The 24,963-nt window shown below is 45.5% G+C and overlaps 1 protein-coding gene across 1 annotated transcript in view; it reads left to right on the forward strand.

Annotated features, from left to right (window-relative positions):
• Window positions 1-24,963, forward strand: part of GALNT3 (polypeptide N-acetylgalactosaminyltransferase 3) — a 465,357-nt gene that overhangs the window by 72,417 nt on the left and 367,977 nt on the right. Inside the window, exon 2 of the mRNA XM_086956590.1 lies at window positions 6,999-7,566. Coding sequence (XP_086812716.1) covers window positions 7,070-7,566 — 497 coding nt within the window. The 5' untranslated portion in view covers window positions 6,999-7,069. The remainder of the gene's footprint in view (window positions 1-6,998; window positions 7,567-24,963) is intronic.

The raw sequence follows: 24,963 nt of genomic DNA on the forward strand, positions 1-24,963 counted from the left end.
TCTGTATTCTGTATTCTTATTCTGGCGGTTGCCGAGGCAGGTTAGAGATATCTTGTTTTCCTGCACCAGTACCTTCAATAAAATGCTCTGAACTCACAGCTCGGCTGCATCATCTTCTTAACATTTTGGCGACAAGGATCTATCCTCGTCGCCAAAATGTTAAGATGTTAGTGTTAATGGTAAGAAGATGATGCAGCTGAGCTGTGAGTTCAGAGTATTTTATTGAAGGTACTGGTACAGGAAAACAAGATATCTCTAACCTGCCTCAGCAACCGCCAGAATAAGAATACAGAATACAGAATTAACTAAGCCTAACACTCTAAGTGATGCATACGATGATGTAGAATAGAACAGAAGCAGTTAACATAACACTAAGAATAAGGCACAACATATCTTCTCTCCTTATAAAACAAAAGAAAATAAAAGAAAGAACAAGGGGAAAAATAAAGTGAAACAATAAATACAATACAAGTTCAAAAGATATCAATACCTAATTAAATCAACATTAATGAATTAAGAACATTACATGTGAAACAATTGGTTCAAATCTAGTTCAATAAACATTAATATCTAAGAAAATCATCATATTTCTTAGGAATACGAGAAATCCTACTAGAAGCTCCTCATCCCAAGACCTGAGCATTTCCTCTAGAAGACAAATTTTTTTTATTAACACCTCAGGTGTTATAAGAGACCCTTGGGAAGAGGACCCCTCGTTAGAAGACATTCAATTCCGCACCAACCGTTCACTCAAACCTTCACTCGTCACACTCCCTTTAGAATACAAGGCGATCCTACGGAAATTCCAACTCTGCCCATTCTCCAAGACAACATGCCATTTATGAACCTCCTTAACTTTCATAGGATCAGAAAACTTATTCATACCATGCTCTCTGCGACCCAACTTAACTTTGATTAAATCTCCCACTTCAACTCTTCCAACCATACCCGGAACAACCTTGCTAGTAACAGCTCTGCTCTCTCACAACCACTGAAGAACCAACTTAGTTTTCGGAAGTCTACCACGCATACACTCAAAAGGAACTTGATCAGTAACACCATGAGTTGTAATATTATAAGACCAAACCATCTCTTCCACTGCCCTACGTACATCACAATGCCCTTGCAGTGACATCTGTATGGTCCCTTTAACTAAACGATTCATCCGCTACACAATGCCATTACCCTGTGGATTGTATAATGAAGTGCACATGTGTTTAATCCCATGATTAGCTAGAAAAAAATGCATGGCCAAAGACCCTTCTTCCTCTAATATAGACAAATTTGATGTTAAGCCAAAAGTGTTTCCCTCTAAACCTAAATCCTTTTTTAGTGGTTCTGGGGGGAGAGGTAAATTTGTGGGGTGTTTTCGTTGTGGCAGTATGTCTCATGCTGCTGATTTTCAAGGATGTTTTGCCAGGAATAAAACTTGTCGTAAATGTGGTAAGCAAGGTCACATTAGCAAAGCATGTAAATTTCCATCTTTTAATAGAGTGAATTTTGTAGAGGATGATTTCATTCCTCCATAGATGTCCTTGTGTGTTGAAAGTGATTCTGAAGATAATAATACTCATTTTGTTTTGCAAAGGCCGAAGGCTTCCTTTATTCTCAATGGTGTTTCTGTTACACTTTTGGTTGATCCTGGTTCTATGTTTTCTATCATTCCTTATAGTATGTATAAAGAGTGTTGGTCTTCTTTTCCACTCTTACATAGTGACATTATGCCTAAAGGTTACACGGGGCAAGTTATTAAACTAAAAGGAGTCATGGATGCTTCTTTTCAGTTTAAAGGAAGGTCTGCGGTTGGAAAAGTTTATATTTCTGATGATGGTCCAGCCATCCTGGGTCGGATACAAAAATATGATTTGCATATCATTCTTGATCCAAGGTCTGATGACATGGTACTGGTTATTGATGATTTCAATAATGTTGACACTGTTTTATCTAAATTTAGTGATGTATTCCGCCCAAGTTTAGGTAAATTGAAAGGTTATTTACATGAGATTAAAGTAAAAGAAAATGCTACTCCTGTTAGGCATTCACTTAGGAGAATTCCCATTGCAGTAAGGAAAGAAGTAAAAGAAATGTTTGATGATATGCAAAAGCAAGACATAATTGAGCCAGTGGAAGCTTCAGAATGGCTTTCGCCAGTTGTTGTCACACAAAAAAAGGATGGTAAGCTCCAATTTTGTGTTGACCTTCGATCATTAAATCAGAATATCATAGTTGATAAGTTTCCTTTGCCTAACATTTCAGAAATGGTACTTTTGATGGATAAGGTTAAGTTCTTTGGTAAATTGGACCTAAGATCTGCTTATCATCAAGTAGTATTACATCCTGATTCCAAGAAATGTACTGCCTTTGTAACTATTGAGGGTGTCTTTCAATTCAAGAGGTTGCCATTCGGTCTGGCATCTGCAGCCAGCGTGTTTCAACGAATGATGCATTCCTTGTTTAAAGATTTGAAGCACATTCATTTTTTTCAAGATGATATTTTGATTACAGGAGTGGATGAACTCGAGCACAATTGCAATTTATCTAAGGTTCTTCAGATTTTATCTAGTGCTGGTCTTACTTTAAGGAGGGACAAATGCCAATTTTTCTTGACTGAAATTGATTATTTGGCGTACACTATTTCTCAAGCTGGTGTTAAACCAAAGGAAGATTTGTTAAAAGCTATCAGATGTGCTCCAGTACCTTCCGATAAAGACAAATTGAAATCCTTTCTAGGGTTAGAGGAGTATTACTCCAAATTTGTAGCAAATTTTGTCCATAAAACAGAACCTTTCCAATTATTGCTCAGAAAGGGTGTGCATTTCACTTGGGAGGCCCAACAGTCGCAAGCTTTTGACGAGATTAAAAGTGAAATTATTAATGCTGGCATTCTAACTACTTTTGAGCCAGGTAGAGACACGTATGTTACTGTTGATGCTAGTGCTTATGGCATCGGTGCGATCTTGTCTCAGAAAAGGGGTGGGGTTGAGAAAACGGTAGCTTTTGCTTCCCGTTGTCTCAATTCTTCAGAGCGAAATTATGCAGTGATTGAGCGAGAGGCACTGGCTGCTGTGTGCGGTGTGTCTCATTTCCGTACTTATTTATGGGGTATGCATTTTGCTTAAGAATTGACCATAAGCCCCTTATTAAAATCTTGTCACCTGGTGGGGCTAATAATGGTTCTCCTCGCTTAATGAAATTTGCAGCTAAATTGCAAGAGTATACGTACAAAATGGAACACATTTCTGGTTGGAGGAACACTCAAGCTGACTGTTTGTCACGTTTACCTATTGCTTCTGAAACAATAGATGAAGATTTTGAGGATGAAAGTGTGTGTGTGTTTGCTGGTTTTGAGGATGTCTGTACTAGCGAGTTTTGTTCTATTTCCAAGGAGGAGTGGCATCAAGCCGTTATTGAGGATTCTGATTTTAGTGAACTTGTTAATGCTATCCAGTTAGGTTGGAAAAGAGAAGGTGATGTCAAACCTTTGCGTTTTTTTGTAAAATTGCAAGAGGAACTTAGTCTTGGTTCTTCAAATGATCTGGTGTTGCAGGGTGAAAGATTTATTCCACCTACCCCTCTCAGAAAGAAACTCTTCTGTCTTGCTCATGAAGGTCATCTTGGGCAAAATATGACTATCAAACGTCTTTAAAAAAGTTTTGGTGGCCTGGAATCGATGATGATGTGCGGAGGTGGGTGGAGTTATGTTTGTTGTGTAAGGAGAGTGAGAAAAGGTTAAAATTGTTACTCCTTCTCAGGGTTCTATTGTTAGCACAAGTGATTTGCCTTGGGACAAAGTTTGTTTGGACTTCATTGGTCCAATGGACTCTTTACCTGGTGACTGTAGATTTGCCTTGGTGTTGGTGGACGTATGTTCTCGATGGTTGTGTGTAGAATTTATGAGAAATATTACTACTGACTCAGTAATTAGACAGTTGAGATCAATATTTTTAAAGGAAAGCTTTCCAAAGATTTTAATCACAGATAATGGGACTCAACTTACTACTTTGGCCATGCATTCTTTTCTAGCTAATCATGGGATTAAACACATGTGCACTTCATTATACAATCCACAGGGTAATGGCATTGTGGAGCGGATGAATTGTTTAGTTAAAGGGACCATACAGATCTCACTTCAAGGGCAGTGTGATGTACGTAGGGCAGTGGATGAGATGGTTTGGTCTTATAATACTACAACTCATGGTGTTACTGATCAAGTTCCTTTTGAGTGTATGCGTGGTAGACTTCCGAAAACTAAGTTGGTTCTTCAGTGGTTGTGGGAGAGCGGAGCTGTTACTAGCAAGGTTGTTCCGGGTAAGGTTGGAAGAGTTGAAGTGGGAGATTTGATCAAAGTTAAGTTGGGTCGCAGGGAGCATTGTATGAATAAGTTTTCTGATCCTATGAAAGTTAAGGAGGTTCATAAATGGCATGTTGTCTTTGAGAATGGGCAGAGTTGGAATTTCCGTAGGATCGCCTTGTATTCTAAAGGGAGTGTGACGAGTGAAGGTTTGAGTGAACGGTTGGTGCGGAATGGAATGTCTTCTAAGGAGGGGTCCTCTTCCCAAGGGTCTCTTATAACACCTGAGGTGTTAATAAAAAAAAATGAGTCTTCAAGAGGAAATGCTCAGGTCTTGGGACGAGTTGCTTCTAGTAGGATTTCTCGTATTCCTAAGAAATATGATGATTTTCTTAGATATTAATGTTTATTGAACTAGTTGTGTACCAATTGTTTCACATGTAATGTTCTTAATTCATTACTGTTGATTTAATTAGGTATTGATATCTTTTGAACTTGTATTGTATTTATTGTTTCACTTTATTTTTTTTCCCTTGTTCTTTCTTTAATTTTCTTTTGTTTTATAAGGGGAGGAGATATGTTGTGCCTTATTCTTAGTGTTAGTGTCTTGTTAACTGCTTCTGTTGTATTCTACATCATCGTATGCATCACTTAGAGTGTTAGGCTTAGTTAATTCTGTATTCTGTATTCTTATTCTGGCGGTTGCTGAGGCAGGTTAGAGATATCTTGTTTTCCTGTACCAGTACCTTCAATAAAATACTCTGAACTCACAGCTCGGCTGCATCATCTTCTTAACACTTTCACTATCCCCTTTCTTGCTCATTATTTTCTTTCTTCTCTTTTTCAGTGTTAGGCTTTCCTCTTCTTACTTTCTTTGAACCTTTCATCTGCTTTTTATCAACTTTAAATGTCATTGTTTCCCTCTCCCTTCCCTTGCTCATAAACTTTCTTTATATGTTATTTTATCATTCTCTGCTTTTCTCCTACTTTAATGCAGCCCCCTTTTCAATTTTATCTACTGCCACCTTTTAATTTATTTCCCAATTACTCTATCTATTAATGACCAAACATTGTCCCCTCTTTGTGTTTCTTTAACTCTCTTCTACTTTTTTTGCACTTTGATCTTTGTTCTTCTGTTACTCTTCCTTTCAGTCTTTCATTCTCGCTTTACTTTCTGCTTTTTTTTTTTCTGCTTTTATTTGATTCTTTCATGCCTTTTTCTTTATTTCCTGTCTTGACTGTCCTTTCCTGTCTTGACTGTCCTTAGCTTCTGTTGTTTTTTCTTTCCTTATTCCCTTTCTTTCATTCTTCCTTTCTTTGTTGCATTCTTTCCCTTGTTCAGTATTGCATTTTTATTCTTTATTTTACGTTTCACATTCTTCACTTTCCTTGTTTCTGCTTCACTTACCTTCTTCCTTTTGCTTCCCTTTTGTTGTTTTCTTTGCTTTCCTGTCCCCATTTTTCTCCAACTTAATTTTCCTTTCCTATTTTGTCTCAAATGCCTTCTCTTGTACATCTTTTTTTCTCCCCTTCTTATTTTTTCTTTATTTCTTCTTCCTTTTCTTTGTCACTGTGTTTGCTTCATTTGATCCCACAACCCCACCATTGATATATTGTTTTAGAGTTGGTATTGTATATTCCCTTTTGGAGACCTTCTTGTCTTGGATCAAATTCCAGAGGCCCGTAAAGAACATTTTAACGTTGTAACGTGGCCTAGACCTGCTAATTGCTGCAGAAGTCCTCTGGCAACCTCAGATACAAGGGCCAAAATGGGTAGTTTAAAAGCGCCATTGTATTAAAGATTGTATTACGCTTCACAAGGTGAAGGTGGTTCTCCAAAATTACCAGTTTTCTAAGACCACATGAGATTTTTTATTGTATTGAATGTTATGCTTTTCTTATTCTTTCCATAATCTCTGGAGGTGTATTTTGGAATTGCAATTGACATCGAGAACAACGATTGAAACAGGGTAATGGCTTTTTAAAAGTTTGTATATGACATTATCGGAGTTAATAGGACTGTTAAGATAGCATCATTTTGTTAATAGATCACGCCCTCAGCTGTGGAACTTGCAAACAACAGCCCAGATAGTTTGCTATACCATTACAAGGTATTCGATTTATGACCCAATATAGTGCTATTCTAACCAACCAGTTTACTTCATCAGTGTTCTATAGAAAGCAGTATGTAATCTGAAGAATATGCGGTACAACAGAAATGAGTCTACTACTCAAAATAGCATAATATCGACTTTGGAAACTGGTGCTTTAGATTACTAGATTGTATGTAAGTTTTTCTTCTGGATCACAAAGGGGTCGACTTTTTCACCTACATAGATTTGATTCAGTCTGGGAAAAGGAAGAGCATGGACATAAAAGAGCGAGGGTCACACTCCAAGTAAACTTTTGTGTGTTTTATTCTCTTATTTAACCTCAGTGGCTCGAGTTTGGTAGCTATCACAGAGTTGAGAATATTCAGACATGTTGTAATCCTAAAGATAGTGAGGGTTTAAAGGACACTAGGTTATGGTGGCAGTGATTCGTTTTGAAGAGCCATTGTCATTTGAGTGTTAAAGTTGTCTTAAATTTTAATCAATGTCAATGGCTGAGATGTTTAATTACTTGAATGAGTAGTGCTTTTTTGGTGGTCTACGTTGTCGAAATGTTGTTTCTCCCAAATAAATGATGATTTATACTCCTTTTGCAGGCATTCTCCAAGACAAAATGCGTACTAAGGATCTTCCGTCATAGGTTTTCAATCATATCCAGAGGAAGAATATGCGCGCCACAATGATTGGCTTACGAAGGCTCATCTTCAGAAGAAGATTTTTACACTGGAAACTTGGGGCAGTTGTTCTTGTTTTCATAACATTTGTATTTTTACTGCAAAAAGGAGTAATTGAGGACAGCTCTGGGGCTGAATCAAAGAGGGAGAACAGTAAAATGCTTAATATGGTACTGGATGCTGTGAACAATATTAAGGAAGCCATGCCAAAAATGCAGATAAATGCACCTGTCAAACAACCTAGCCAAGATAACAAAAAATCGTGTCTGCCTGGATACTATACAGCTGCAGAATTAAAACCTTACTTGGATCGCCCCCCTCAGGACCCTAATGCTCCAGGAGCATCAGGGCGATCATTCCACACTGACAAATTAAGCAAAGAAGAAGAAAAGGAGAAGGAGCTTGGAGATACAAAACACTGTTTTAATGCTTTCGCCAGTGACCGGATTTCTTTGCATCGAGACCTGGGGCCCGATACAAGGCCGCCTGAGTAAGTCTGTACTTATGATTTTCAAAGTTTTCATTTTTTGTTTACTGATTGTAATTAGTGATGTATCATAAACTTTAAGGACCTCTGGTTGTCAATGTCAAGGAACAAAGCCGGGTTAAGTAATGCACATTTGACAAAAGAGTTTTTCTCTTGAAGCCATCCTGCAGCACGGCATTTTTTTGTCCAGGTCCTTTTACTGCATGACTATCGGCTTCCATTTCCTAAATTCTCTTTTTCTGATTCATTTGAGGTGTTTTGAACCCCTCCATAGGTTTTCTGAATGGGGGTTATGATTATTGGACTCACCGAGTTCATCCCTTCCATTGGTATTCCTCTTTCCTGTGACTTGTTGTGTGGCACATACGTGTTTTCAGAATCTTGCAGTTAATATTACTCTGAGGATGACACAATAGTTTGGTGTCTCTTTATTATCTAGTGGTCTAGGACACCTCCATTTTTTAGACTGCCGATGAGTAAGGTTTATCGAGAGCCACCTGCTACATTAGTTTTCTGGTGGTCCTCTCCACAGAAGTTCAGGTAATGCCACAGCGGCTATTATAATTAGAGAACATTTCTTTTCAATCTGGCGCCTGTTATTTTACAGATTTCATGAAGTAGAGTCAAATCCATGTCCCCACCGGGGAGATCTGATGTGAGTACCGCAGGCTCCCCAACCCTTATGCAGCAGTAGAATACCTTCCGATGCCTGGGCTGGGATTTTATCTCCTAATTAGCCTGAGAGGGAAGGCAGCCGTCTCTGCAATCACCATATCTTCCTTCAGCTACTACAGGGGCCTAAATTACAGGGGCTACCCCCACAGTTTAGCGCTGTGGCCACAGCCCACTAGGGATTATCAAAATGAGATTGACCGTTAAGTAGGTGATGTGATGAGAAGGCGGCATGTGCCCTAGCACAGAGCTTGAATACTTCCTTCCCTAATTCCAACACTACCGCCTATCTCCCATGGAAGGAATCACATGAGTGTTTCCCTTAAGTCTGTGTCTGGGAAAGAGGTTGCACCACTGAATGCCAAGGATTTTAAAAATGAGAGGGAAGCCCCCATAAAGAAAGATGCACAAAGGCCACCTCCCATTCTCATCTCCTTTTCTGACTACCAGGAAGCACAAAGCCCTCAAGACAGTCGGAAATTCCAAAGTGAAATCTGATGTAAATCATCAATTGTAAGCACCCACTGCACCCTATTTATCCCACCACTGGTTCATTCAATAATTTGTCAGCGGCCTATGCTGGCCAGATCAGCATCGATTTCTGCTAGTTTGACCCAAGGAAATCTGAAAAGCAAGCACAACCATGTACTTGGTAAAGTGTCCAGTGAGACTGCGTTAGCAGTTATAGTACCATTAACGTGCGGTCCTTTTACGGGAGAAGTACTGTTGAAAGAGAACAATAGACCCTTAGCTTACCCTGCCAAAAATTTCCTCCTTAGGAATCACAACGGAACCAGGCAGAAATCCCTGCCTCTAGCCTGGACACTAGGCAAGGAGCTGCACCGCCTGTCGTGTCTCCAACCCAATAACGACAGACACGATGTATGATTGTTACACAGAGCTTTATTCTCTACCTCTTACTCGGTCCCTGTCCCTACTCTAACTAACCCCATCCTGTCCACACTCCTCCTCCTTCCCTTCCACCCCAGCTAGCTCCACCCACCCAACTACTAGACTGCTGACTACATAACACCGCCCTGCACGGTTTGTCCATTTTCCTCAGCCCTTCCCCATCCTCTGGTGATCAGACAGTGGTTATTTACTTCAATCTGCATTTCCAGGGGTTTGAAATGGCTCTAGTGCCAGTGACATACTTTTTCTCCAAGTAAAATGAAACTAAAGGCAATCGATGTCTTTTGCAGCTGAACACTCACAGTTCAATTCTACTAGGGAATTTCATGTGGATTCATTGCGCCAGATTTTTTTCCTGTAGTGGACCTTCAATCCGAATGAGCTCCACGAAAAATGTTATTTCATTTGAACAAAAATCATGCAAAGTGTGCATAGACTGGCGTTTTCTTTGTCTGTAACGTTATATAGCACATGCGTGGCCCAAAGGTATCAGGTCGCTTCACATGAGCACCACATTACGTTACACATGCATTTTTTATAGGACTACTGAGATTAAGGGATTTGCTCAGAATGACCGGATGTTGAACAGATAACAGGATTCGGACCTAATTCGCCAGTTCCAAAGGTTGCACCTCTGGCCTTAGGCCCCATCTCCCCCGAAATTTGGCCTAGAGACCTGCCTATTTGTTCACACTACTTGCCTTTACGACTTTATACTGAAACGTGGCTAGTGGAATGTCTGTAGATTTTGGTTTATTAGTACCACATATTTTTAAAAAAATAGATACCCTCAAGATTCTAAAATATTGCAATCTGCGTGACTCATGCAATATCTTCTTACCAATATTACCTGGAAAACATCAAATATTGTGGGGAATAACACTTTCTTCTTACATTTACCTAGCATTAAACATGGGAATTAGCTGCCAAAGTTCAATATCCCTCTTCCCTTCATTGCCATGCACCTTATGTAACCCTTTTGTGTTATTGGTCATATCTATGCCTGGGGGTACGTAACTTGCTTTGTGGAAGCTTTTGAAATAAAATAGATGTTTGCATGTGAGATTTCTGAAATTGAATAATCTAGGGTGGTATGACTTGGCAAATTACACAGATTTTCTTACCCATGAGCTCAAAGTATCGCTCAAACCTGGTCTACACATTTGTGTTGTAAAAGACAGATTTGCAGTCAGTAGTAAATGTCCTACAACCCTGCATACCCCATCTACTACTCACCGAAATCATCCCCAACGTTTGTGAACTGACAAGACCAGACAACCGAAGGACAGGCCATAGATGCAGGCAAATCTAGTATGTGTTTTCAAGAAATATGGCAATTGGTATGCTGGTGTTATTTGGCCTGTTCCTCTGCCACACCAATGCTCGTGGCTTTACTTTTTAATTGGAAGGGCCATAGGAATGAAAGATGGTTGACATTTTCTTCTTGGAAGCACACCTTTGTGTTTCATTGCACGTAAATGTGAGAAAATAGTTCTATATAGATTTGTTGTATTCTGAAATGGGCATTCTGGTCAGACCGCTTTGGGTTGCCTGTGATTTTTCCCAAATGTGTGGGTTTGGTAGAGCTCCCAAAGTGCTGGAGCCAAAAAACTGGAGCCATCCTGTATGTATAACAAACATCTTCTAAAATACCCTCCTCCCACCCTCACTTAATTCACAAGGTTGTTTTTTTTTCTGCCCAGTCTTATCCTGAAGCACCATTCCCGTCTACACATGGGGAGTATCATTTCTATAGGGGGGTAGGTGAGAACGCATAATGGAAGGACACTTGTTGATCTCAATGCAATTCGGCAGAATTTTAAAGTTACTATTGTGATTGTCAACAAAAAACAATTTTTGCAAAAACGTCCTTAAATTATGAAATTATGGGCATTCCACTATTCTGAAAGATAGGAGTGACAAGTGTTCCTAAACTCCTATTTCTAAATACAGTTAAGAAATGCAGAGTGTTCAGATGGAGGATGGTCCCATTCATGGCTGTGGAGACTGTGTACCGTGCTTTCTGTTTAGCATAGCAAGCTGTAGTAATGTTTGTCCAGTACCACATCAAACATGCTGATGCCCTTGGACCTGTTTGTCTTTTGTAGTGAGACTCCGAGCAAGACTCCGAGGTTGCAGGTGCACACCAAGTGCACGATCTGTTGTTGTTTGCAATGACTTTTGCCTCACTAGGCTCTTAGTGGACTACAATTGCTGGCAGTGATACTGATTATACTTAGCAGAGCCAACCTTTCTACCTGTTGCCTGCTAGGCCGTTGGTCGAATGACAACTCCTGCATTTTTAGATAGTCTGCTATACTCTGCAACCGTGTACTTCGCCCATGCATGCAGAACATAGTTGTTGCATGTGTGTTGTATGCATGTGAAAGACATGCATTTAGTGCACACTAGCTTCCATTTTGAATGATACGAAATACAAGTGGCACCAAAGATAGAGAACTGGGGAGAACACAGACGAGAGACATGAATTAAATGACTTTTCTCAAGCATTGCAGAAGGTATTAGAGTGAGTAAGATAGAAGATTTTTGAGGATAGGAGACCAGGAATCGCTTTGAAGCTGGGAAATGCCCCCCTCGTTCTTTTAAGGCGCATTGATCCCTGAAAGACACAGCCCTACAGTTTAACTGGTAGTTCAGTGGGACCACCTGCATATCTTTTATGCCTTTGTATTGGGTCTCTACTGCTGCCTGGAGACTTCCTGCTGTACCTCAAAGAACGGTGATGGATTAAACCCAGATCTTTTGACTGGGTGTGAGTGTTTGATTGATTCAGATGCTCCGTCCATCACCACCCCCTTTTGTACCGCGTTTGGCCGCCATAAGTGTGGAAGGGTATGCTCAGACGTGAGTCCCTTGCTCACTTTGCCACTGGATTCAAGCAAGCCGGGCTGAAGACGGCTGGAATGCCAGAAACTCGTCCACCAGAGAGAAAGCGTTAACTAGAACCACTAAACCGGAAGAAACCAGGACGGTACTAGTATCTAAATTCTCTACACAAAGCAAGGCCTACAAAAAGAATATTTTAAGACATTGGCGGATCCTCACACTAGAACCTGAGTTCAACGACATATTCAAAAATCCTCCAATATTTGCGTACTCTCGGAACAACAATCTCAAAGAAATCCTCTCTAGAGAACCAAAGAGTAAAATAGAGCCTAAAGGAACCCAACCATGTCTAAATTGCAATAGCTGCAACAATGTAATAAAAGGTAACACCATCAACCACCCCATGAAGGGGCGCAGTATCAAACTGAACATCAGTGCCACCTGTGAATCATCTAATCTCATTTATTTGCTGAAATGCCTGTGTGGTAAAATCTATATTGGGAAAACAGAAATAAAAATAAAAATACCCTTGAATGAACACAAATCAAATATTCGGACCAAAAATGAAAAATCAAACATTGCAATGCATTTTCTTGAATACCAACATAACATTGCTCAACTCAAATTCTTGGTATTGGAAATCATGGATAAAAAAGAGGGCAAAGACAATAGCAAAATGATACTCCACAGAGAAATCACCTGGATATATCGACTACAAGCCATGAAGCCCTTCGGGCTTAATGAAAGGACTGAATTCAGTTGTTTCTTATGAACCGCCGAATTGGTGGGACCTAATGCATAATACTTTTCTGCTGCCTATTATGAGATTTGTTATATGTTTCATATTATGGACACTTAATCGGTTGCTTTTGCTCCTATTGACTAGATTACCATTTTATAATCACTGTTCAAAGATGGCTGCCACATTGTATACATGCTCTGGCAGTCCGTTTTCTATTATGATTCGACACGCGCCGCCACTTCTGGGTTCACAATCCTACCACTTAGCGCGCGCGCTTTAAAGCTTGTGATGCAACCTATGCGCAATGATGAACACCGAGCTTTTGACACCCGTTCGGATTTAACCTTTAAACTACTTGCAAGCAAGTCAGCGGTTGACCCGTAAATACTTTTGGTACCATTATTATTCTTTTATAACGCTAGCCCGAGAGGCCGCTAGTCATTAACTCTTACTTATTATTTCTATTTCAGTCGGTGAACTGATCCAAACCGGCTTACGTAAGCATTTCCAACGCTTAGCGTGATGCATGATGCACTTTACCGCACTGGAGCATTTGTACACATATCACCGATTAGGCACTAATATACCCGTCTAATTATTATGTTCAGCATGTGTATTCACCACAGCTTTTGAGTTTGTCCATGTAATCCATATTATGACCTTTATGTTTTGCGAACCTCGTAATGATATACATTATGGTTTATTTGCGTTTCTACAGCTCCTTGACAAAGGGCTAAATAGCCCAAACTGCATTGGAGAGGCTAAAAACCCTATCGAGAATGTATTGTACAGATGGATTGTTTGGCAAACGCATTTGATATGAAGAAATAATATTGAATGGAACTAAAGTAAAAAATAGAGAAAAATAAATCAATTCAAATTATAATTAAATGTCTCACTTGGAGTCTTCTAGAAAGAACTAGTGGTGTGCCCAACGCAGGGATGCACTCACCTTTGATGTGTGCACTATTTCATTGATGCAGGGAGGCATCATAACCCCTGCCAGGGCGGATACAGGCCCTATTCTGCACCCCATAATACATGGACCTGGTTGGACTATTGTCCCTCGGTAGCGCTATGGATTAGTGATGTGAAACATTTCCCGTTTACATTGACAGATCACTCCCCAGTAGTACTACAATTGAGAGTTACACGCTCAGGAGGGTAGAGTGTCTGTGGAGATTTCCTGACATGGCCCTGAGAGATACGGTATTCGCATCTGAATTGAGCGCAGCTATCAGTAAATATTTTACATTAAACTTGGGCATGGTGACATCCAAGGGCACGCTATGCAAAGCATTCAAGGCATACACCAGGGGAATATCCATGTTAAAGAGCGCAGGTGTGCTCTGTGATCTGAGACAATTACACGTTTGGAGGCACAGCTGGTAGACTTTGATCATTTGGATGTGCAACCTCCTAGCTCCCCAGTTTGCAACGCTACCCTTCTAGAGGAGTTCAGGGGAGCAGCTGAGTGCGAGACACATCTCAGTAAATACGCTATTGCTAGGTGTTTTTGGGAGGGGGAATGGCCGGGAAGGACTCTTGCTAAACTAATGAAGCAGACCCGTAGAGCGACATATATATCTGAGTTGATGGGACGCGAAGAGTCACGTATAACTGGTAATGTGGGATTTCTTGGAGAGGCGCTCACATACTACATGGAACTGTACACCTCAAGAGCCACAGGGCACCCACTGGCCTACACAGACTATTTAGATGAGATCTCAATGGTCTGTATGGAAAAAGCACACCAGGAATTTCTGGCGGAGCCATTCTTGATAGACTAAGTGACTGACACCATAAATGCTCTGGACGGCTCTAAGGTGCCGGGGCTGGATGGGTTCTCTAGATGCTTTTATAAGAAATACAAAGATATCCTAGCACCATATCTTATAGATGTGTATCAAGAAGCAGTAGATACAGGCTTGCTCCCACCCACCCTAAGAGAGGCTGTCCTAATCCTACTTACGATACCCAGTAAGGATCTGCTGTGTTGGGGTGTGGCTAACCACCGTGTATGGCCGCTGCATAATCGCTGGGCTCCTGGCCGGTGACCTCTCTGGCGCCGATTACAGCAAAGCGATGGCACCCTGGAGCGCCAAAAACGTTGTCTGGGGGTTGTGACAATCTGGCAGATGCGGCGCTGGCACTGAAATCCTTTGTGCCAGCTATGAACAGTCATGACGAAGGAAGTGCGCCATCACCAACCGGAGCAAAGATGGCGGCCTCCGTTCTTTTTCCAACAGTGAGGCAACATTTGTTTGGCAGCCACAAGACCCCTTAATGTGCTCTGCAAACTCCTGCGGCGGTTTACCGCTCTGCGGGATCGGCGGCTATCTGGTCTGAAAGGGCTGCAGGCACTGCAACGCCTTGATCTGGACTCTGCTGAGATCATGGAGGCGGATGACTGGAACGCTCGGAGGAGCCCCAGCAAGGTGAGGAGAGTGACGCCCGGCTGCGCTGTTTATAACAGCCTGGGTCTAATACTGCTGCCATAGAAAGCGGGCGCCGGCCTGCTGACTACACTTGGGGTCCCGAATTAATCTGTGAGGAGCCCCAGAGTCACTTTCAATGGTAATGAATCCAGAGACACTTCCACCACCCTTAGTTCCAAGTTTGGAAGACACAGATTTGCAGTAAACTATGCCCACATAATTGTATGGCCTGCTCCATGAGAAGTGCTGAGCCCTGAAACACTTGCAGTATTCACGGGCAGGGGGCGCAGCTGCACTCATCCTGATGGTGTACAAGATATAGCATGGTCATTAGACTTGCCAACTTTGGGAATTGCAGAGCCTGACCACAGCTTTTCCTTGGATGTTGTGGTATTGTGTTTCACCGCCTCAGCGCGTGCATGGTGTCAATCATTGCTGGACACACACTAAAGCCTGGACTGATCAGTGACTGAGCGTAATTAAGTCAGTCAGTCAGTCAGTCAAAAGCATTTGTAACGCGTGCATATCACATCCAAAGAGTCTCATGGCGCTTGCAGACTGCTCTGACGAGAGGCGGACAGCTTAGTTTGCAAAAAGCAATGTCTTCAGCTTCTTGCGTAAGCAGATGTGTTCTGAAGTAGAGCGCAGGTTCAGGGGCATTTTATTCCTGAGGGAAGGGGCAAGAAAGGAAAAAGCACGACCCCCAATGTTGGCGGTTTGTATTCTCAGCCGGGTAAGCAGCGACTCAGTACTAGATCTGAGCTGCCTTCTGGGTGCGTACCAAGTAAGTTTATGGGACCAATATTTTGGGCCGTTACCATACATATGTTTATGAACCAGACATAATGTTTTAAACATAATTTGCTTCTTTCCCGGTGAACCAATGAAGGCTTCTGAGGCATGGGGCGGACGGCGATCTTCGGGGAAGGTCTAAAACCAACCCCCCTGCAGTGTTCTGAAGAACCTGTAATCTTTTCAGGTGGTGCTCATTTATCGCTAGTAGGAGCGAATTTCCATAGTCTAACCTGTTTATAATTAGACCCTGCACTAAGGGTTTCCGCGCCTCTGGTGGAATCCACTTGAAAACTTTGCACAGACTTCGCATAAGTCCAAAACAGGTTCCTACGATGTGGTTGGTTTTGGTCTTCATGGATAGTTTATTATCCATGTGAAAACCCTAGTTCCGCACTGATTCCTTGGGGGTTGGACAATCACCAAGCTGTACTGGCCACCAGTCCTGAGCCCAATGTTCCACGGCTGTTCCAAACAGCATGATCTCTGTTTTATTGCTGTTAAACTGTAGATGGTTGATACCCATCTAGTTCTTGACCTCGATCATGCAGTTTTTGAAGCGGAGTTTTGTCTCATTGAGGTCAGGGCCTAAAGTGACCAGAATTTGGGTATCGTCGGCGTAGGATAGTACCTCAAAGCCGAACGCTCTAATCACTTTGGCCAAAGGTGTCATATAGACATTAGAGAGCGTGGGGCTCAAGATGGAGCCCTGTGGAACACCCATCTTGACAGGCCGTGTACTTGCTGTGTTCCTGTCGACTTGGACAGTAGTTGTACGGTCGGATAGATAGCTGGTAAACCATTTTAGGACTTTCCCTCTGACACCAATCTCCCACAGCCGTTGAATAAGAATGCGGTGGGAGGTGGTGTCGAAGGCCGCAGACAAATCAAGGAGGAAAAGGATTGTTGATTGATGTTTATCCAGGGCCAACCTGATATTGTCTGCGACCTCGATCAGTGCTGTCTCCATGCTGTGAGCGGCACGAAAGCCAGACTGGGAAGTATCTAAAAGCCCCTTATTCTCTAGATTGTTCACCAACTGTCCATTAACAAAGGATTCCAATATCTTTCCAAAGCATGGCAACAGAGAGATCGGTCGGTAGTTTAGAAGAACGCTAGGGTCAGCTGCGGGTTTCTTCAATATTGGCCTGATTCTAGCTGCCTTCCATACTATGGGAAAGTCTGCCTCCCGGAGAGATTTATTGAGGAGGCTGGTTAGGCATTCTACCAGGGCAGGGGCCAGTATATTAAAAAGTTTGGGGAGACCTGATCAGTAGGGGAGCCTGACTTAATTTTTAATCCAGCTGACAAGGTCTTGTCATTATCAAGCATTTCAAATTCATTCCAGATGTGAGGTGAGTTATCAGGGGTGCATGTTGGCCCTTCCGACTGCATTAGGATTTGGCAAGGGGAAAAGGATTCATGTATAGCAGTTATTTTATCCTCAAAGAATCTCGAGAGAGCTTCGGCCCATTCTCTAGAGTTGGGAGTGGAGGATGGATTATTGGGGGTGGTAAATTCTCTTAAAATTTGGTACAATTCTTTAGCGGAATTTTCTGCTTTATTTATGCGCTCCGTTAAATACGCTCACTTCGCCGACCTTCTATCCCGCATATAGTTAGTATGCAGGGTTTTATATGCATTACGGTCTGCTGGATCTTCATTATTCCACCATTTTTTCTCAGCAGTTCTTGTTAGAAATTTAGTGATTTTTAACTGTTCCGTGAACCATGGGGCAGTCCTAGTCTTACACTTGACCATGCGCCGGGGGGCAATTTTGTCCAGTACTTTTTCAATAGTTACCTCGAGATGCTGTGCAGCTGCACTGACGCTTCTGATAGGTTTTATAGATTCGGACTGGAAATACTTAGAGAAAGATGATAGTGCAATTTTTTTCAGGGGTCTGCAGTTTGTCAATTCCTCTTTAGAGGCTAATTCTGTAATCAGAGTAGGAATGGTAAATTTCACTAAATAATGATCGGTCCAGAGCAATGGGATGGGAGAGCTAGCCCTTTATGTCAGAAGTTGGTAAAGAGAAGATCAAGGGTGTGGCCGGCCAGATGGGTCGGGCCAGCAACCTTCTGACTGAGTGTATTGGAGATTAGTTTTTCAGTGTCGGCATCTGATTGGTGATTTTAACTATCATGCGGATGAACAATCAAAATAAATGTGTCCGAGGTCAGGACATGAGGGGCAATAATCTCTAGCAAAGAGTTAGCAAACTCTCCCTTAGTACCAGGGGGTCGGTAGAGCAAAGCCCCCTTCCAGACCTCATTTAAAGGACCGCCTATTTTAAACACCACAATTTAAGTTCGGTCAAACACAATGCTTTCTATGCAGCAAATGTTTATTTTGAGTTGCTGCGATTAGTAGTCCACCCCCTCTAGAGTCCTTCCTATCATGTCGTATTATTTTATACTCCGGAGGAAAGGCTATGTGGAGATCAGGAGTGGCGTTATCGTGTAGCCAGGTCTCAGACACGAAACACAAGTCCGGGGCTTCTAAATCAAGAAGGCTCCATATTTCCACTGTATGTTTGGAGATAGAGCGAGCATTAAAATAGATAGCAGTAAGATCATTAACAGCTCCATTGGGCGTGTTAAGACATGGGGAGACCATGGTCGCACTCTGATCAAAAGAAGGGGCTGGGGGCGTGGCCAAGATGGCGGCGGAGTAGGACGCCTTTCCGAGCCGCTCCAGCGCTGATCCGACAAAGCTTCTAATAGCACGATCCTGAGGGAGCGACCCCGCTTCAAAAGTGGTGGAGAGGTCTACCTGACGAGGCAGTCTGCTTTGGCGCTGTCGCTGGAGCGGTGAAGCCCCGAGATCGCCCTCGAGACCAATCGAACTCCGCGGCCTGTGCGACCCCGGCCTTTCCTGATCTCAACGTCCGGCGTGGGAGGAGGGTGGAGCCCCTGAGGTCCCGCCTGGAGACACCGAAACTAGCGGAAGGTGGAGGGACGCTTTGTATCATTGGGCCGGAAGGTCTAGTTGCAGATGTGGCTTGGAGCCCCCTGGCCCGCAAGGTGCGGCAGAATCGCGGGGCTTGGTGAGAGGAGCCCCACAGTGGTCGCCGAGGGGTGGTACGAGACTTCTGCACACCGGAGGTGATGGCCCTGGGCGGTAGCGATTCCCCTGCCCATGCCTTGAGGTGGTGAGCGACACCGGACCAGCAGTTCCCGGCGAGGCCTGAGCCACGTGTGGGTCGGAAGAAGCTTGGGGGACAACGACAGCACCTGCGCTTGGCCGCCATTGGACTTTTGCTCGCCTGTGCACCGGTGAGGACCGCGGCTCGCACTGCTGTCCATGTGGAGCTAGACACATCTGCGGACTATACGGTGAAGCCTGGTGCTCGATTTGTGGTCGCCCGCTCTAACCTGGGCCGAGCGATAAGGCCCGCCATCCTGGTCGGCCACGTGGCGCGTGGCCGGGACGCTGTGGGCCGCCATGTCTAATGCGCAACGCAAACGGGGCCAGGGAAAGGATAATGCCCTGAAATCCTCCCAACAGCCGGCGTCACCTGGAGCTAGTGGGTCGTCGAAGCAGTCGGATGACGAAGCGCCGGCGACAAAAGCCTTCATGACTGAACTCTTTGCCTCCATTAAGGAGGACATCTCCGAACTCCGGGCGCAATTAGCCTCCGATTTGCGGGAGGTGCGGAGAGATGTTGACGGCCTGGGCGAGAGGGTGGCGACCCTGGAGGACCGTGATCTAAGTGTGGCCACCGACGTGCACTTGCTGCAGCAGGATATCATTCGCCTCACTGAGCAAAACCTACACTTGCAAACGCACACGGAGGATTTGGAGAACCGCTCCCGTAGAAATAACATTCGAATACGGGCGGTGCCATGGGACGGTGAGACAGGGGACCTGCGGGGATATGTCCAGGAGTTATTCCTCCACATATTGGATGAAGAGGATACAAAAGAGATTCAGATGGACAGAGTGCATAGAGTGGGGCTGCCCAGGCACGGAGGGGGCCCCCCCCCCCCGATATCCTTGTGTGCGTCCATGATTTCCAGCTTAAGGAGAGGATCCTCCGCAAGGCCAGAACACTCACGTCGCTGCAATTCCGGGACCACCGCCCCCAACTGTACCAGGATTTGGCGGCCTCTACCCTGCAGAAACGGCGGGAGTTCCGCCCGGTGACTACATTCCTGAGAGAACGGGGCATCGCCTATTCCTGGGGTCATCCGTTTAGGATCATCTTTCGGTGGCAGAATCGTCTTGCGCAAATCCGCACGCTTCAAGCAGCGAAGGAACTTCTGCGCTTGGAAGATGTGCCGCCCTCACAGGCCGCGACTGCTTCTCCATCTCGGAGGCGCCACCGTTCATCTTCCTGGCATAGGGTGGGTGCTTCACCTAACCGACGGCGGCCGGACCTCTCTGCCAGCTTGCTAGAGCGGGGCAATGCTGTGGCGTCGGTGGCATCGGCCACATTGGCTGACACGCAGCAAAGCTCCGGAGCGGCGTGACCTCCTTATCTTGATGGATCGGCGCCGGAGGGGTTCGGGCCTTCTGGTTGGGGGGTATGAAAGTACTCTTGGAGGAGACACCCTCGACTGTGGCCATGGGGGATAGTGTACTAGTCCCTCCGGCCTGCTTCCTGGACGGGAGGCCTCCTACGGACTTCGGCCTTCTGGACATGATGAGTACTGTTTTTGCATTTCGATTTCTGTTTCTGCTCCTGTTTTTGGTTGTGTTTCGATTGGGGCGGGGATGGGAGTTTGGGAGTTCGGGATGTTGGGGTGGGACCCGTGACGGTTGGACTGGGGGGACGTTTGATGTGTGGCTGTGGGTGTGCATGTACGATAGTGTTGTGGATGTCATTGCACTGGTAGACTGGCGACTGCTGGTCATCTCTTTTGTGGGGGCTGGTCTGGCTGTGGGGAGGGGGGCACTTGGCGTGCTGAGAGCAGTTTCTGGGATTTATCTTTATTATGCCGATTAGTATAGGGACGTGGAATATTAAGGGCATGAATTCACCACAGAAACGGCAGAAGGTTTTGAAGTATGTAGTGGACCACCACCTTGATGTTGTTGGGCTGCAAGAAACGCACTTGGCGCGGAAAGATGAGATGAGGCTCCGCCATAGGGCCTATCCCATTATTTATAGGTCTTCCGCTGCTACGAAACACAGGGGAGTGGCACTCCTCTTCAGAGCTGCATTGCACTTTCAGCCTGTGGAGGTCCGTCACGACAAGGAGGGCCGTTGGCTAATGGTCAAAGGACTTATACAAGGGCGATTGTGCACTTTCGTGGTGGTGTATTTACCCAATGTTGGCCAGAATAAGTATTTGCAGGATCTACTGGTGAAGGTGGGAGACTTTGCTGAAGGGCTCCTGTTCCTGTTGGGGGACTTCAATTTGGTGTGGGACAGGGATCTGGACAGCTCAGGGGGACACAGGGTGGGTACAGGAGTGTTTTCTGGTTCCACACAGCAAGGGGTGGGGGAGCTGGGACTAGTTGATGGCTGGCGTTTTTTTCACCCTACCACGAAGGACTATACATTCTTTTCGCACGTGCATCACTCCTATTCCCGCTTGGATTACATCTTCCTTAGTCAGTCCCTACGCGGGAACGTGCTGGATGCCGCCATTCTTCCAGTCTCGGTGTCGGACCACAGTCTCTTGGTGCTTAATCTCCGTTGGTCACCGCCTGACGCTGCGTGTCGGAAGTGGTATTTTCCAGCGTCGGTGGTCAGGGACGATGTATCTAGCCAGGCATTGCGCCTTGCTATCCGTGAATTCTTTGACCTCAATCCTCCATCGGACACTTCGCTGGCGACCACGTGGGATGCCTTTAAAGCTACGATCAGGGGCACATGCCTGGGTCTCAACTCGCAGCTTAATGCATTGCGGAGGAAGGAACGTGAAGCCTTGGAGGCTGAGGTACTAGAGCTCGAGCGGGCTCACAAACTTAACCCCTCAAGAGTGACCCTCCGGCCTTTGACGGCGGTACGGGGCAAGTTGAAGGCACATTATGCCAATAGGGCCGAGCTTACTCTCCTGCGATTAGGGCGTCAATCGTACTCTTGCGGCAACAAGATTGGCAGACACTTGGCGCGACAATTGCGGGACAGGAGGGAGAGGGAATACGTAGGGGGGATCAGAGATTCCGCGGGAGTGCTACACCACCGCGACGGGGCGAAGGCGGACATTTTTGGACGCTTTTACGCCGACCTGTACACGGGCGACGCCCTGGACGCTGCATCACAGCGGGAGTTTCTAAGACGTTTGCCACTACCACAGGTCTCTAGGGAGTGGAACGCCTTGTTAGAGGCACCGATCTCGAGGGAGGAGGTTCTCACCGCCATCAAAAATTTGAAACTACATAAGGCCCCGGGTCCGGACGGGTACACAGCGGTCTTCTACAAGACGTATGCGACTGAGTTGTGTGATTTTCTGGTTACCCTTTTTAATGATATGGCGACGTCGGGAGGGAACGCAGGGACTCTGGCGGAGGCGGTGATTACGGTCTTGCCGAAACCGGGGAAGGACCCGGAGCAATGTGCTTCGTTCCGTCCCATAGCCTTGCTTAACATAGATGCGAAGCTTTATTCGGCAATTCTGGCCGGCCGTCTCCAGGATCTGCTCCCGGCGATCATACACCCGGACCAGTCCGGCTTTATTAAGGGCCGCCAGACTCACGACAATACCCGTAGAGTAGTTCACCTTATCGAAAAAGCAGACAGGTTCCGCATCCCGGCTGTATTGGTGGGTCTGGACGCGGAGAAGGCCTTCGATCGAGTGGATTGGGGCTTTCTGTTTCATACGTTGCGAGCATTCGGCTTCTCTGATAGATTCATTACTATGGTGCAGGCAAATTTCTGTAGCCCGCGTTCGAGGGTGGCGGTGAATGGCCACCTGTCGGCCTTTTTTCCGCACTCGTGGGGCACCAGACAAGGGTGTCCCCTCTCCCCCTTGTTATTTGCGCTCAGCATTGAGCCCCTAGCAATGGCAGTGAGGGAACATGAAGGTGTGAAGGGCATTCCATTCACGGGTGAGCAACACAAGATTTCCCTCTTCGCGGACGATGTCCTGCTTTCGGTGGCTGATCCTGCTGGTTCTCTACCTTGTGTTCGGGATATTTTGCTTGAATTTGAGGGAGTGGCTGGCTTCAAGGTTAATTATGGCAAGTCTTACATTCTGAACTTGACCTTATCGCAGGCCGATGTCGCTCAGGTGAGGGCGTTGACGCCATTGGCTTGGGCCTCGGGCTCGATTCGCTATCTGGGAGTTCACCTGACTCCTACGGTGGGTAGGCTATTCGCGGCCAACTTCCCGCCCCTTCTGGCAAAGACGCGGGCGGAATTGGAGAGATGGAAGCCTAAATTCCTGTCCTGGTTAGGTAGGGTGCACGCGATTAAAATGGTCCTCCTCCCCAAATACTTGTATCTCTTCCAGGCCCTGCCTATTCCGATGGATAACTCTTTCTTTCGGCAACTCAAAACGATGATCTTGAAATTTGTCTGGCAGGGGGGTCGGGCGCGTCTGTCATTTGCAATCCTGCGCCGGCTGCGGTCCGAAGGCGGGGTTGGTCTCCCGGACCTGCACCTATATTATAAAGCTGCCCAACTGAGGGTCATGGTGGAATGGTCGCAGCAGCTTTCTGAGAAACACTGGGTGCATATGGACCGAAGCGTGGCGGGTCGGTCCATCTGGGATTTGGCCTGGAAGCCGAAGAGAGATCGCCCAGTGAATGCGTACCTCAGTACTCCCACGGGTACTACACTGAAGGTGTGGGACACTTTGGTCGGTGATGAGAGGTGGACGACCTTCCCATCTCCATTCACTCCATTGCACTTCAACCCGGCCTTCCCGCCGGCGCTTGACGCGTGGAGAGAGGGTGGATGCAGGGCGCTGCTCCACCTGTTCCACGGCTCTGACCCTCTGACCTTTGCCAATTGCATGCGGGATTACCAGGTGCCGCAAACTGATAGATACCGGCATATCCAATTACTGCATTGGGCCACGTCACCGGGAGTGCGGGAGGCTGCCACGAGGCCTCCTTCCAAATTTGAGGCTTTTTTGCTAAAGACGTCCACCATGAAGGGAGCCATCTCCTTCCTATATCAACTACTGCTTCAATCTGATTTGTCTCCTAGGCCGCGATATATGGAGCAGTGGGAGGAGATGGTGGGGAGGGACATCACCAATGGTGAATGGTCGGCGCTGTGGAGAGATCTGATCCAATTCAATCACTCGGTCCACCTAAGGGAGGCACATTTAAAAACTCTCATGCAGTGGTATATGGTTCCGGCCCAGCTTCATCGTATCTACCCGGCTACCTCAGATAGGTGCTGGAGGGGCTGTGGCCTTCTGGGGGACTTCCGCCACATTTGGTGGGACTGCCCAATCATCAGACCATTCTGGGATGAGATTCTTTCTCATATCAAGGATATTTTGCGATACCCTATTGACAACTCTTTGGCCTTCGTACTCCTGGGCCTACGGGACCCCGGTCTTGAGCACCAGACCCGCGCGGATAAGAAGATTCTATGGCTTTGCTTGGGTGCAGCCAAGCTTACGCTGGCGGCGGCTTGGAAACGGAAGGAGGCACCGGCGATCTCCCTTTGGCATGCTAGACTCTGGAGGCTTCTGAGCCTGGAAAGAATGGCGGACATCTTCCTCGGTAATTACAAAAACTTTAAGCACATATGGGGCCCCTTGGTGTCCTTTCTATCCACTGGCCTGCCTTCGGCGGTTTGCCCAGCATCATTGAGGACCTTACATCTCTTCCAACTTTAGTGTGCATGCTGAATGAATGGGGTGTGTGTGAGTCGCCGTCACGGGGGGATGAAGGGGGGGGGAAGGGGAGTTGTTTTTCTTTCTTTTCGGTGCTGCGACCGGGGCACCTACTCTCAGCGGACGGTGCATTTTGGTGCCTCTTGGACTATTAGTAGACCTGCTTGAAGGGACTGTTTGATTTAGTAAAGACTCTGCTCCTGTGGGGCAATTTCTACAGCTTCTCCTTTCCTGCGAATGTACGGGCCCA

Source organism: Lissotriton vulgaris, chromosome 2_1, assembly GCF_964263255.1.
Source record: "Lissotriton vulgaris chromosome 2_1, aLisVul1.2, whole genome shotgun sequence".
NCBI lineage: Eukaryota > Metazoa > Chordata > Amphibia > Caudata > Salamandridae > Lissotriton > Lissotriton vulgaris.